This window comes from Mesoplodon bidens (genome assembly GCF_964165515.1).
Source record: "Mesoplodon bidens genome assembly, chromosome: 18".
Classification (NCBI taxonomy): domain Eukaryota; kingdom Metazoa; phylum Chordata; class Mammalia; order Artiodactyla; family Ziphiidae; genus Mesoplodon; species Mesoplodon bidens.
In genome coordinates this window covers 30069211-30085165 of record NC_138175.1, presented here as the reverse complement: position 1 = coordinate 30085165, position 15955 = coordinate 30069211, and the positions used below count along the sequence as shown (strand labels likewise).

The 15955-nt window shown below is 39.4% G+C and overlaps 1 protein-coding gene across 1 annotated transcript in view; it reads left to right on the top strand.

The window, feature by feature from the left end:
• LPCAT2 (lysophosphatidylcholine acyltransferase 2) overlaps nt 1-6216 on the top strand; it is a 67607-nt gene extending 61391 nt beyond the window's left edge. The window contains exons 13-14 of the mRNA XM_081217815.1: nt 1439-1574; nt 4522-6216. Coding sequence (XP_081073941.1) covers nt 1439-1574; nt 4522-4703 — 318 coding nt within the window. The 3' untranslated portion in view covers nt 4704-6216. The remainder of the gene's footprint in view (nt 1-1438; nt 1575-4521) is intronic.
• Nucleotides 6217-15955: the final 9739 nt, after the last annotated feature.

The following is a 15955-nucleotide window of genomic DNA, read 5'->3' as shown; positions in this document are numbered from 1 at the left end:
AAACCTTCTTGCTTGGCCGAGTTTCCTCCTCTTTCCTGAAAACCTTCCCTAGCTTCCAAGATGCATGCTCTTTCTTTCTGCTTCTCCGTCTCTCTGGCTGCTGCTTCTGAGTTTTTCTGGCCGGTTCCTCTTGCCTGCACACACCTCAACTCTTGCTGTTCCCAGGGCTCCGCCTTACTTTGTGCACTTTCTACAGAGAAGCTCAAACACACTCGTAGTTTCAATCTTTACCTGAATTCATATCTCAAGCCTCATCACTCTCCTGAGCTGATGTGCTGAATCTTAACTTCCTCCTGGCACTTCTGACTCAAATGTAAGCTCTCCAGGTCTAACCCTTGATCTCATTGGGAACCTGTTTTCCCACTCTTGGTAACATAACCCACTTTCACCCACTTGCCCAAGCTAGAATCCCTCAGCCATCTTTAGCTCCTTCTTTTCCATCACTACAGACCTCTAATTGATATGTAAGTCCTGTCTTTGCTTCCTTATAAATTGTCTCTTCCTGCCCTTCCTGCTTCTCCACCCCAGACTCTTTAATTGTTTTTCATGACTCTAGTCTTTTCAACTTTCTGCCCTCTCTCCATCCTCCACACTTTGCCTCAGAGAGCTCCCTCAGTTCACAGGCAATCACACCACAGCCCTTCCCATCATAATCCTGCAGGGGTAGATGAGGCCTTATATGTCCATCATGATCTGATCCTTGCTTGTCTTTCTCTCTCCTGACTTGAGCCCCAGGCAATTGCCTGCCAGTCCTTGTATGTTCTGGGAATATCTCTTCATGTTTTAAGACCCAACTCAAATGTCATAAAGCCTTCCCTGACCTCTCCGGGTAGGATTCATCTTGTTCTACACAGGACTCCCATGTGCTTTTGTACTTACTATGGTTATAGCCCCTATTTTTTCCATGTGCTTTTGTACTTACTCTGGTCGTAGCCCCTATTTTTTTTTAAGATTTATTTATTATTTTATTTATTTTTGGCTGCGGCACACAAGATCTTTTGTTGCTGCGCACGAGCTTCTCTCTAGTTGTGGTGCACAGGCTCCAGGGCGCGTGGGCTCTGTGGTTTGTGGCATGGGGTCTCTCTAGTTAAGGCGTGAGAGCTCAGTAGTTGTGGCGTGTGGGCCTAGTTGCCCCGCGGCACGTGGGATCCCAGTTCCCTGACCAGGGATCGAACCCACACCCCTGAATTATAAGGCAGATTCTTTACCACTGGACCACCAGGGAAGTCCCTGTAGCCCCTATTTTAATCCTATCTCTTTCTACCACTAAACTATAAATATTGTGAAGGCAGCAGATACCATACTTATGGACATATATCCCTAGCCCCCCAGCACAATGAATGTCTGAATTACTAAACGGTTTATTTTTTAAGATTATTACATACCACCATTGCTCTGGAGGAGCTCAGTCTTAGGCTTTATTTTCTTTTTCCTTCAGCTCTTTGATGTTGACGAGGATGGCTTCATAACAGAGGAAGAGTTCGCCACCATTCTGCAGGCTTCCCTTGGAGTGCCTGACCTTGATGTTTCTGGTCTCTTCAAGGAAATAGCCCAGGGGGATTCTGTTTCGTATGGTGAGTAGGCAGTTTGGCTCCTGATTCGGTGTACTGTACAGTATACAGTGTACATCCAGACTATGACTGACCCTCATACAAGAGTGTTGTTCCCCCCACTAATATGTTAACAATAGAATTAATAGTAACAATGATGATGATAGTAATAACAGTAGTAGTGGTGTAATGGTAGAAGCTAATTATTGAGGACTTACCATATGCTAGGCACTCTTCACACATTTTATATATATTAATTCATTTATTCTTTATGGCAAGGCTATTCGATCAATACTCTTCATTATTCTTTTTTTTTTTTTTTTTTCCGGTATGCAGGCCTCTCACTGTTGTGGCCTCTCCCATTGCGGAGCACAGGCTCCGGACGCGCAGGTTCAGCGGCCATGGCCCACGGGCCCAGCCGCTCTGCGGCATGTGGGATCTTCCCAGACCGGGGCACGAACCCGTGTCCCCTGCATCGTCAGGCGCTCAACCACTGCGCCACCAGGGAAGCCCTACTCTTCTGTTTTTAATTACTGTCATTTTGGCTCTCCTTATTCTATTTTGGGTAATTAAGTGCTTAGGGCACTTATCTATTATGTTCATTTTTAAAAAAAGGATAAAATGGCAAGTATATACTGATATAAAGCTTAAGAGTCTGGGCTTCCCTGGTGGCGCAGTGGTTGAGAGTCCGCCTGCCTTTGCAGGGGACACGGGTTCGTGCCCCGGTCCGGGAAGATCCCACATGCCGCGGAGCGGCTGGGCCCGTGAGCCATGGCCCCTGAGCCTGCGCCTCCAGAGCCTGTGCTCCGCAACGGGAGAGGCCACAACAGTGAGAGGCCCGCGTACCGCAAAAAAAAAAAAAAAAAAAAAAAAACTTAAGAGTCATAAACCCCATGTGTACTAATTCTCTGACCATTTTCATTGCATAGTTAATACTCTGTATTACTCCAAACTACAAATTTTGAAAAACTATTTGGAATAACTATTTCAATGGAAGCTAATACTAAGAATTATTTTTAGGTAGTCATATTTTTACCTGTCAGTTTTAATATGTTTTTAGGGAAATCTACTCTGTTTTTTGGAGTTCAACCTTTTTCTTTTTAGAATACACAGACTATCTCCCTTTCCCCAATATTATGCAAGCCCACTTTTTTTTGCAGGAATGTTTGAGGTATTTAAGTATGATTTTATGAAAGAATAGGTATAGACATGTATCATGAATGTATCCATTTACATTATTTAAATGTGATCGTTTAAATTGTTTTCATTCTTGGTTTTCCTTTAGCCAAATTAATGCCCAAATTCTACTTATTGCCAGCTCTCAGCACTTCTAGAAATGAGGTACTCTTTAATGCCACGAGCATCCTCAAAGAGGACAGAGAGCCTTGATCTTTTGACCAGAGCACAAGTCTTAAAATTAAAGCTCGTGGTTTCAGTAGATCAACACTCCTGCCCACGTATCTTAGAAGTCACTTACGTCCTCTGTATCTCCGTCACTGAAATAGACTCATTCAGATAAATCTTTATTTTGGATGTTAAGAAAGAACAATTAATAGCTTGCTTAATTTGGAAATATAAAGTGCTCTATCAATGCAAAATAATGTTGTAATTGCAAAGAATGACCTGGGCTCTATCTGGTGACTTCCTCATCACTAAGACCTGTTTTTATCTTCAAGAGTTGCTAGATAGTCTAATGTGTCATGAAGTAGACACTCGGTTATCGGGGGATTTTTTTTTTAGTGAATGGATAGAAATAGGAAATTGGGTTAAAAGCCTTTTATTATAGAGTCAAATAGCAAGCTGATTCAAAGACCAGGCTCGCTTTGCTATATAAGCTCAATAAAGTTTTCTCCATCCAAACAGAAGAGGTGAGAGAAATGTCAAACTTGAGGGTAGCATCATATTTCAGAAACTCCAGGTTACCGGAGGCTTGGGGTTCAAATTCTGATGGTTAATTTTGTAAGCCTTCTACACTCTACCTCACTTCCTAAATCTCAAACACCTGAGATAAAAGGAGGCCTAGTACTCAGGGGTCTTGTGATATGATTAGTGAATATTGTACACTCTACTTGCCCTTACTGATCATAAGTCAGGGCTCAGCTTTTCAAGATGGTTTATTTCTTTACCAGAGTTAAAGGTTAAAATAGTTTTAAAAGCCAGTAATAGAGAGTCCTGGGTAATAAATTTTGTTAACATTTTTTATTACAAAAAATAATAAAATTACATAAAACAATAAAACATAAACATAGAGCACAACAAAGTTTTACAAATGAACCCTTGTGTAACTACCACTCAGGTCAAGGAATAGAGCTTTTCAATAACTCTAGAAACCTCCACGTGCCTATTCCCAAATAGAGCCCCTTCCTCTGTCTTAAAGGAGGGAACTGTTGACCTGACTTAAAAAGGAATCTCTGCCTGCTTTGTTTTAGCATTTCACCACAAAAGTACACATCTTTAAATATATTTTAGTTTTGCCTAAGTTTTTGAACTTTACATAATGGTCTCATACAACATGTGTTCTTTTGCATCTGGCTTTTTTCATTCAACATTATGGTTTTAAGATTCATCCGTATTGTTACAACACAGCTATTCATTCATCTTCATTGCTGTGTAGCACTTTGTTCCACGAATATACCATGATTTACTTAGCCATTCCAACTGTTGACAAACGTTTGAATTGTTTCCATTTTTTACCTATTATGAATAATGTTGCTGTGAACATTCACATACATGTCTCCCAGAGCACAATATGCACAAATTCTCTCGCTTATATATCCTGGAATAAAGTATGCATATCTTCAACTTGACTAGATAATGGAAAAAACTATCTCCCAAAGTGGTTGTATAAGTTATAGGGGTTGAGTAATAGACTTTTGCAATCATTGTATTATTAAGATCATATGTTAATCTGCATCATGCCAAAAGAAGATTCACCTCAATTTATTGGATTTTGTTTTTTCTCCTCTTTTAGAGGAATTTAAAAGTTTTGCCCTAAAGCATCCAGAATATGCTAAGATATTTACAACCTACTTAGACCTCCAGACGTGCCATGTGTTTTCATTACCAGAAGTCCAAGCAACTCCCTCAGTCGTAAGTAATAAAGTCAGCCCTGAAAGTCATGAAGAGAGTACCTCAGACAAAAAGGACGACTGAAAGCAAACATTCTTAATGAGGAAAATGCCGTGGCTTTTACTTGAAATTTCAAAGGCATTTATTGATAGTATTTTATTTGTGATTGAGTAATGATGTTTAAAATAGAAAGCTTTTTTATAAAAAAATGATAGATTTTCTTATTGAAATACTTCTATTCACATGTGTTTATCAAGTGATATTCATTTTCTTTTACATTATATTTTGCTATACTGATGGGCTCATTGGCGATAAAGATGTTTTTATGGATTTTCCAGGTTAATTTGCATATCCAAATGAATGAAATGGTCTCCCTTATTTACTGATGAGCATTAATCAGCGCTGCAAAAAGTTTTAAAAGTGTAAATAATTTTTCATCTACTTTCCTCTAAAGAAATAAGGTTAGCTTTAATCCCTTCCCATTCTAGAAATAAGAATGAAGAGTCTGAGGAACGTTGCAGAATTTTATACCTTTAACTTCACAGATTCATTTTTTCCATTTGCATTTCAGTTTCTTGGATTACTGAACATGGGGGGGATTGGAAGGGAGAGCTCCGCTAATTAGATGAGACTTCTTAAAAACTCATATTCTCTTGACCATGCATCCCTATTGTAGATTTCCTTAACCACCTGCTAAGGAGATCATAACCTTTTGCATGATCTACAGATTTAGAACTTTGTTTTAAAGACAACAGCTATGGCCAAAGGCTATGTGGGAATTGCCTTATTGAAGGTAACATTAACTGCCTAATGAGAAAAATTGTTTGCCACAGAGTTTAGTTTAATTTGAGTTGGGTAGTTTAGAATGTAGCCCTTGCCCAGTAAATGAATCAGATTTACTTTATTTATATATTATTAGAATTAATATATTTTATCATCTAAATGGGAGTTTTATTTTATTAAGTGTCCTCTCAAATTTTAGAGCTTGCCTGAAATATTTACAGGGAAAATACGAAAGTTTCCAAATTATCACCCAAAGCTAAGGAATCCAAAAACCTACTTTATTAATGCAAGACCACAATTTAACCCCCAGGCAAGAATTTAACAGTGATATTTTTTTCCTTTAGGTTAAGCAATAATTTCCCTCAAGTGCCATTTTATTATATGTCATGCATGCTTACTAAAAAGTTTCATCCTTAAGTATGAAGGATGAAACAGTATGTTTGTTTGCTTTTTACATATCTTAAGCTATTTAGACAAAGCATTGAATAAGCTGAAAACAATTTCTTAAGTAATTAGGAAAGTACATCTTTATAATATTGGTTGTCATATGCAATTGAATGTATATATTACTCAGGTACCATGATTTTTATCATAGAAAACCCACATATTAATCCCATTAATCATGAAAAAGTAGCATTTTAAATTACAAGCTTTCTGTGAGGCTCTTGAAAGTGATCCCATTGTTTTCCTGTTTTAAAGTAATATTTTATGTTCTTTAAGTCCACTTCTGCCAATGTAATATGCCTATTTTATTATGTTACTGAACAAACTTGCTACATAAAATTCTTGGCAATTAAAAATTCTGGTTTTGCCATTCTGTCTCAAATGTAATATACCTTTTTAATATCATGGTTTGAATGTAAGTTTGCATATTTATGAATGTGATTAATCATTTTTGTTTGCATTTAAGCCTTATGAAATGTCAGACATAATTTTACCCTAATGAAAGACTCAAATTTTAGCCAAAGCAGCAATAGTTATTATTCCTAAAGAAGTTGACTTTTGACTGGTAGGGTGTATGTAATAACACAAGTCATGACTGTCAGTACTACTACCAACGAGGCCTCTACTTTTATGCCATCTAAACAAAGATTTCCTTCAAAGAGTTTTTTCTCCTCTTAGAATTTAAAGTAAGAAATTAAATTTAACTAAATCAGTTAAATGCACTGTGGTTTTATATAATAGTTTGAGAAAATGAGGTTACTCTTTGAAATGAGAAATACTAGATCCTAAGACCTATACACCATAAAAATTTCCATCAGAACAGTTCTATTGAAGGATAACGACATACTGAATGCTTATAGAACAAGTTGCTTGCATTATGCATATTTAATTCTCCTTTGCCAATGCTTTTAGAGTGTTGGAAGGCTGAGTGTGATCGCTAGTAGTACTACCTCTAATGGATATTTAAAAGAGCCCCTTTTAGAAGACACATGGTCTGCTGTCTGCATGAGGCACAGCAGTACAGATATCTGACTCCCAGACTCAGGAGCTCTCCCTTTCAGACTGTTACAGATGCAAGGTGGTTACTTGATGGCAGTTAATTGATACACCATTGACTGTATTGGAACAAGTGGGCTCTCGACCACAAAGGTCCTTGTGGAATTCTTATAAAGGAATCACTAAAGAGGATTAAAAGACACTAGTAAGAAACCATTCCCTAGGAAAGCATACATATTTATAATTCTTTTTTTCTTTTCTGTTCACTTGAATGGACTTTTCCATTTTTGGTAAATTGTTATACCAGAGTATTCCATCGATGCCATGCTGTGAGTTGACAGAGGCGAAGGCCTTCACAAAGTTCTTGACATATATCCAACATACATATCACGTATACATATCATAAACAATGTAGATGGTTTTTATATACTGCTTTTTCACTTGCAATGTAACATTTTCCAGTATCATTAAAATTACTTGGAAATGTAAATTTTTAAAAGTATACCTAATATTCCTTCAGATAGCTATAACATAATATATGTGATCATTCTTCAAATATTGAAACTGTAAGTTTGATTTTCATTTTGGCACTATTAAAAATAATCAACTCCATACTCCATAATAGTTTATAATTATGAATAGTTTGCTAAGGGGCTTATTTATACTTACTGAATTCCAAAATGAAAAATTTTTTGGCTAAAGATTTTATAATTATTAACTTTATTTTAAACTAATTTTATTACAGGAAAAAATTGAAATTATTATTTTTGATTCCATATTTTTAACCTCATGTAGTAGTTAACAGGTTCATGTCTTTTAAAGGTAAGTAGACTTCATCTTTTTGAAGGTATTCTTCCCTTTGTAAAAGTAACAGACTTACTAATTATTACAATAAGTAATAATAATAATACTACCAATCTGGCATCCTTACTATGCATCAGGCATTGTGCTAAGTGATTTACAGACATCAACACATTTAAACACTCAATGAAGCATAGGTATTATTGTCCCTAGTTTTACTAAACAAAATTTAGAACTATCCCTAAGTTACTCATTAAGTGGCGGAGCTTGCAATTAAACCTAATTTTGTCTGATTCCAAAGGCCATGCCTCTAATCATTTATATAAAGCAGCAAAGCTGCCTGATTTATAAAATTTATAGATTGAGCAGCTGCCCATGTATTTTTCTACTTGTGGGAAATTTTGACTTAGTTCTTTTTTTATTTTTTAATTTTTTATTTATTTATTTATCTTTTGGCTGCATTGGGTCTTTGTTGCTACACGCAGGGTTTCTCTAGTTGTGGCGAGTGGGGACTACTCTTCGTTGTGATGTGCAGGCGTCTCATTGCGGTGGCTTCTCTTGATGAGGTGCACGGGCTGTAGGCACATGGGCCTCAGTAGTTGTGGCACGGGGGCTCAGTAGTTGTGGCTCATGGGCTCTAGAGCGCAGGCTTAGTAGTTGTGGCGCATGGTTGCTCCGCAGCATGTGGGATCTTCCTGGACTGGGGATCAAACCCGTGTCCCCTGCGTTGGCAGGTGGATTCTTAACTACTGTGCCACCAGGGAAGCCCTTGACTTAGTTCTTAAAGAGAGACAGAGGTAGTTCAGAATGGTTCCAAGCAGTGGCTGAGATGGGGAAAAAGATTGGCCAACCCCAGCCTAGAAAAGGGAACCCTCCTGACCCTCTTCATTGTGGCCCAGGATAGATCAGCTGAAAACCCTGAAACCTTCCTGTAGGAATAGTCCAAGTTACTGTAAACCAAAGGTGAGGTGAATGCCAGGGTACTACAGTAACCTTTTTCCTTTGTGGGTAGTGGTGGAGCATGAATTCTCTACTTCTCATGGGTCCCTCTGCTGCAGTGGCCTTTTCTGTCACATGTCTGCTCTCAGAATAAAGTATATGATCAATAAAGGAGAGTCTGAGGGACCGAGGACAAAGCCAGAATTGCAATATCTAGGACCTTCGTTCTAACTATTGTGAAGCATTCCCTTTGCTGGTCTCCCTGCTTATATTTTTTCCCTCCTATATATCCTCTTGCCATACAGAAAGCACAAGTATTGTTTGAAAGCATAAACCAGATATCACTTCTCCAGTTAAATGTTTTCAAGGGCTACCCATTGCACTTTGGATAAAATCTCAAGTATTCAACATGACCTACGAGGCCCTGCCTGCTCTGTCCCCTACCATAGTCTAGATCTCCACCATCTCCAATCTCCTCCCTAACTAAACTCCCACCACACAATCTTTCTTTTCCTCCAACTGATGAAAGTCCCTTCCAGCCTCATGGCCTCTGTACTGCTGTTCCCTCTAGCTGGAGTGCTCTTTCCCAGAAATTTCACCTTGTTTTCTCTTCTTCCTTCAGACTTAAAAAAAAAAAAAAGAAAAACAGCTTCCTCAAGATATGATTCACACACCATACAATTCACCCATGTAAAGTATACAAATCAGCTTTTTTAGCATATTCACAGAGTTGTGCAACCATCACCTCTCATCTAAATTTTTTATTCTTGACTTCATTCAGATTCTAAATCAAATGTCACGCCATCAAATGGGAATCTCCTATCACCTAATCAAAAAGCTCACTCTGTCTCTATGGGCAGTCTCAATCTCATTATCCTTTTCGGTAGTGCACTTAAACTTCTGGGGTTTTTGTTGTTGTTATATATATATATATATATATAACAAATATATATTTATATATTAAAATATGTTTATATAATGTATTATTCGTGTATTTATTGTCTTTTATTCATAGCACTTAGAGGGTGTACCTGAGAGTGAACACTCAGTGTTTGAAGAATGAATAATGATAACATTATCTTTCACTTATTGTGCCTTGTATTGTATTTAGAATAGAGATCATCTTTACAACAAACTTGAAAACCTGGGATTATGATCCCTAAAACTAATATAGAAAATAAGGCTCAGAGAGGTTTTGTCACTTGCTCAGAGTTACGTAATTGGTGAGTACCAGGGCTGGAATTCAAACCCAAGGCTGCCTGGCTCTAAGTGAAGGGACTTTTGATTAGGCCAAGGTAACTTGAACGCATAAAGTAAGTAAAAACTTATATGACAAGCTTCAGGTTCCAGAAACGTGGAAACTAGATAATCTGAGAACCCTCTGGCCACAAAACCCCTAGAATGTTGAACAAAATATCACCAACATATTTGAAATGTGTAGCTGAGCATGCACAATACTAAGGGAAATGCTCAAAGGCCAAAAATGAAAAGGGAGCTGGAACCCAGAACTGTGTGAAGGCATAAGTTACAGTTGACCTGGGGACATTCATCAATCTTAGTAACAAAGAGGGTTGTATTTTGTGGCTATGGGAAACAAAAGACAAGGTTTTTATATGATGTGGGGATTTGGAACTGAGATCTCAGGGGAGGGAAAAAAAAAAAAGACACTTGAAGGGCTACGCCCTCAGTAAAAGAATGAACTGCGAAAATTCATCTTCTGGTAAAGGAAGACTATGAGGAAATTTTTCTGTCCTGTCCTGGGTTCTAGGTTGGGGGAAAAATTCCTCTGATAACTTTTTTAAAACTTTCAATTCTTTTAAATGTTTTGAGACTCATTTTATGGCCCAGCCTATGATATATCTTGGTGAATGTCCCATGTATACTAGAAAAGAATGTGTATTCTGCAATTGTTGGGTGTAATGTTTTAGAAACATAAGTTAGATCCAGTTATTTGATAGTGTTATATAACTTCTTGGATCTGTAGGTTTAGAGTTCATCATATTGGAAAATTTTTCAGCTATTATATTTTTCAAATAACTTTTCTGCCCCTCATATTTCTCTTTTCTCTCCTCCAATTACACATATGTTAGACTGCTTGGATTATCCCACAGGTCACTGAGTGGGACCTCAAGTGGTGGGATTTTTATTCAGTCTTTCTCAGTGTGCTTCAATTTTGGTCATTTCTGTTGCTCTTATTTCAGGTTCACTGATTCTTCATCTAATCTGCACAGCAGATGTTTCATTTCAGATACTGCAACTTTTGCTTCTAGAATTTTCATTTGGTTCTTAGTTTCTATCTGGCTAATGAGAAATCCTTATTTGTTTCCCTCATTATGTTCATAGATTTCTTAACCTTCTGGAATATACTAATAATAGTAGTTTTAAAGTCCTTGTTTCCTATTTCATCATCTCTGTCATTCCTGGGTCTATTTATATTGGCTGATTCTTCTCCTGGTAATGGGTCATATTTTCCTTCTTCACGTGTCTTTGTACAAATTATTTTGTACACAAATGTGTACAGTTTATTTATGAAAGTAATTTTGTACTATATCCTGTACATTATAGATGCCACTGTATTGAGTGTCTAGATTTGGCTGTCATCCTTAACAGAGTTTTGAGTTTTGTTCTGCCAGGTAGTTAATTTACTTGCAGAGTATCACATGAACTTCAACCTAAACCTCACACCCTATACAAAGAATAACTCAAAATGATCACAGATTTAAATGTAAAATGCAAAACTATAAAACTTTCAGAGGAAAATGTGTGAGAAAGTCTTTGGGCTCTATGGATAGGCAAAGAGTTTTGAGACTTGACACCAAAAGCATGAGACTATAAAACGTTTTTCCCAAAGTAGCTGTACCAATTTACATTCCATCAGCAATAGATAAGAACCCTGAAGGCGCTACATTCTCACTAGCATTTGGTGGAGTCAGTATAAGTTGCATTTTTCAAGGAATTTATTTATTTTACTTAAGTTGTTGAATTTACTACAATAAATTTGTTCTTAATATTCCTGTGTTATCCTTTTGATGCCTGTACAATCTTGATGATATACTTTCTTATTCTTAACATTAGTAAGTTTTAACCCAGACTGATTTTCCCAGTAGATAGCTTCACAAGTTGTTGGATGCATTTTTGCCGTATAGAAAGATGAAGCATACGTGTCCGATGGAGAAAGTTCAAGTGAGTGATAATTTGGGGAACTGGAGGTGGGGGAAGGAAAGAATCCCTTCCAAAGTGGTTGTTTGAATAGCATTGCTGAATTGTAATCCACTTCTCTATAGTAGAATAGCCTGAAGTTTCCCCTAAATTTATTTTACACACACACAGAGTTTTCTTCAGTGAAAAACATTCATAATATAAACTTGCAAATTTTTCCAGGTTTCTTAGATTCAATCACCTGCTTGTCAGTGTTTTAAACTAGAAGGCGCTCCAAATTAAATTGAGATAATTGAAGCAAAATCTCTGTGCTCGGCACAGTTGTTACAGAAAAGGAATTTCCTTTGAAAGGTAAACACAGGCCTTATGAACAGCATTGACGGGGCCTGCTGAAATCACTTTTCACTCCATTCAGGGTTACTTTCCTTTCAGATGCACAGGGTGGAGGAGAACAAATGATTTGTCAAATAAAATGAACAGGGAAAAGTTTAGGAGGCTGAAACGGATTTCTGATACAGGAAATTTATTTGAACAAAGGTGTTTTCTCAGGCAATAGATTCAACCTGCAGTAGAATCCAACATTTGTTCAATAATCTCCCAACCCTTCCATACTGCATCAGTGTCGTCTTTACATAGCACGTTTCCTCTTCATCCAAATTCTGCCACATTTATAGGCCTCGCATTATCTCCTCAACTCTGCCATGATATTTCTGGACAAATAAGTAACTGAATACTCTCAACCTCAGAGTTTCTTGGTGAAGAAACAAAACACAGAAATCCTGAGAGAGAAGCACTGTCACTTTCCCCAGTGACAATTTGGCTCTTTGTTTAAATTGTGTGTAAACAGAAACCCAACCTGCTAGTAAGCTGCTTTTAAATCTGCCAGAACTGCCCCTTTCCCCATCATCACCCTGCAATGCCTGCATTAAATGTTGGCAAATGCAGAACAGTTGTGGGAACATTCAAATGTAAACCATAAATGGCTCAGAAGTGAAGGAACCAGATCATGGGGTCCTGACCCTCAGAGGACATTTTTGGAGAACGATTTTGTTTTCTGCCTTGAGCTCACTCATAATAGTCACACATATACCTTAACTTTGTCTCCATTCATTCATTGAATCAGTAGATCATTTGAGTGATGGGTCCAGAAAGTTGTTTGGGTTTTTTTTAATGATTCTCAAGGTACTATCAAAATGAAGCTACCTATTTGGATCCTACTAGCAGTGTCTCAAAAGAAGCATTAGCCCTCCTTTACAAATGAGGAAGCTGATACCCCATGAGGCGAAGTCACTGCTGGATCCAGCTCTGGGGGCAGAGTTCCCACAGTTCTGGGGACCAAGCTGGCTTAGTGACCTAACTCGTAGGTCAACTCTGATTCCCACACAGCACCAAGAAGCCACTTCCATCCCTCTGAGCTCAATTTCTGCCTCTCTAAAAGGAAATCATCATCATGGCTTTGTCGCCCACACAGGGCCTTTGGAGAAAGCTGATGCGACAAGAGATGAGAGAGGGCTCAGGATGCTCGTGAAGTCCACATAAGGGTAGAAGTGGTACTGTGACCTTGAATGGAGACCTCCTTTGCTTTGATCCCTCACATGGCAGCCCTTGAGCCACACCAACGGCCCATACTTCCTCGGGCAAGGAAGGATTCTTTCCTGGAGCCTTCAGAGGGGGCAAGGCCCTACAGAAACCTTGATTTGAGACTTCCAGCCTCCAGAATCATGAGACAGTAACTGTTGTTTAAAGCCACCAGTTTGTGGTACTTTGTTACAGCAGCCCTAGGAAATTCATACAGTCCTTTCTGGTAAATGTATTGTTTCCAAAGATGGCTCTGAACAAGATTCAGCAACAGCCCTTCAGATTCCCAGGCCTCCACCGGAGAAGCATGTGACCACACGTTCTCAGGGCAACTGGTTAATTAACACTCAGATTAGCTTGGTAAGCCATGTTTTTTTCCCCATCCCTCCTGCCTATTTCAGCAGAACATCTGGTCAGGTTCAAATGCTAGACCAGGAGGATGGACCAAAGGCACCTGACCTGGTTAGGAATCACCTGGCAACACTGACATAGGTAGGAATTCAGACAGAGGGCCAGCGATGGCTGGGGAGGTCAGTGCACATGGAAAGCCCCATGTCGAGGCAAAGCGATAACTCCTTCCCAGGCAGCACCACATTGCGGGGGCAACACTGGTGACAAAGAAGTGGAAGGGCCGAGGGCCGTGGTTGCAAACTCAAAAGCCACAGAGGCTCGGCAGAGAGGGAAGTGAGTACAGCCGTCAAGAAATAAGGGGTCTGGAGTGATCTGGAGAGCTCCTGCCCTCTCCAAAACTCAGGGTGGCCAGACATAACTCCCCAAGCTTTATGAGAAGCCAGAGACCTAGATTTTTTTCTAAATTGAAGTATAGTTTATTTACAATATTGTGTTAGTTTCAGGTGTACAGCAAAGTGATTCAGTTATCCCAATTTTTTTTCTATTCTTTTCCATTATAGTTAATTACAAGATACTGAATATAGTTCCTGTGCTATACAGTAAATCCTTGTTGTATATCTATTTTATATATGGTAGTGTGTATCTTATCAATCCCATACTTCCAGTTTATCCCTCCCCCCACATCCCTTCCCCTTTGATAACAATAAGTTTGTTTTCTCTGCAGAGACCTGGATTTTTATGTGAAATTTCCTGATCTGTAAAGCACTGGGTGGGCCAAGTAAAACACCGGGACCTCAAGGTGGGCCCATAAAGGCACTGGTTGGTGACGCTCTGTAACAGAGGTTAACTCCTTCCACCATCCACCCTGACATCTGGCTGTGCGTGGCCACAGCTGCCTTAGTGGCCCTTGGGCACCTTCCTAAGTGATCACAAAGGGTTATGGCCTTCTCTGGTGCGGAGAACGGGCAGGTCTCTCTGGGGCAGTGAAACAGTGTGAATGTTTGCATTTCACTGGGATGTGATAATTACAAACCGGATCAAGGAAACCAGAGAAAGTCAAGGGCTGGGAGGGGAAGAAATGTGTCCCTGTGGCCTCTTAAGCAATTAGCGTTGATGTCCCTAGCAGCTGCTGAATTCCAGAGGCAATTCCAGGAGCTATGATTTGGAATCAGTCTCTTAAGACACACTTAAAGGCATTGGGGCTGGATGCCTGGCCCAGAGAAGAGAAAACCCAAGGTGCGAGCGTGGTGAAAGGGAGGGAGAGGGAGTAGTTACCCCTGTCCTCAAATACCCGCCCGATTGTTACAGTTGGAGGGAAGTAGCTTCTTTTGTGAGGATCCAAGGGTTAAACCCAGGGCCAGCAGGTAGAAGTTATAGGGAAACAACTCCCTAGCAATCAGAGAGGTCTAAAGGTGGAGTCGCTTGCCTTTGGAAGAAGTGAGCACTCCATCGTGGGAGGCATCCAAGCACATGTTCAGTGCCTACTGTTTGGAGATTATATGGTGGAGAGAAGCATCATTTTGGACAGACTCTGGAGTTCCATCCATCCTAGAAATTCTGTGATTTACCTTACTAGTCACAGTTCAATTGACCTGCTTTATTTGGGGTCTTGTTTTTTGTTTGTTTGGGGTTTGATTTTGTTTTGTTTTAGAAGCTAGGCAGAAACTTCAGAATTCTCTTTCCACCCTAGAAATGGGACTTAGAACTCTCAGCACAGGAACTATGAGGAGTGGAAAGTGACCCTGGACCACGATACTTTCGAGGCGAAGGTAGCAGGGAGTCACTGACAGTGCCTTAATTTGTGGCTGTCGGGAAGAGTTAAAGTACAAGCCAGGCTTCTGAGAAACAGGAAGGAAAATGGGCAGATAGGACACGGGATCCTGGAATTAATAAGAAGTCAAATGGCTGAGTCACTGAGATAATTTCCAAGTCTGAAGGTAACAGGAAAAAATAAGAAATGGAAAAAAGAAAATCGACACTTGGAGAGTAATGAAGGCTTTCCAGAGACCCCTGATGACCAACACAACAGGAGAAGTCAGGAAAAGTTAATTACACGCTGCTAGGGGAGTCCTTCACGGCAGCCAGACGTCCTGCTCCAGCCTTCGCCTATCACTGGATTCCTTCCCGGTCAATAGCAGCCCTCACACACACCCCAGGACCCAACGAGACCAAGGGCTCACCATTTGCGCAAGTGATCTCCTTCACGTCCAGTTACAGTGCTGATCAGTCCATTTCATCACCCCCCCCTCAGTAAGGACGCAGAACATCAGAACAGAAGTAGACGT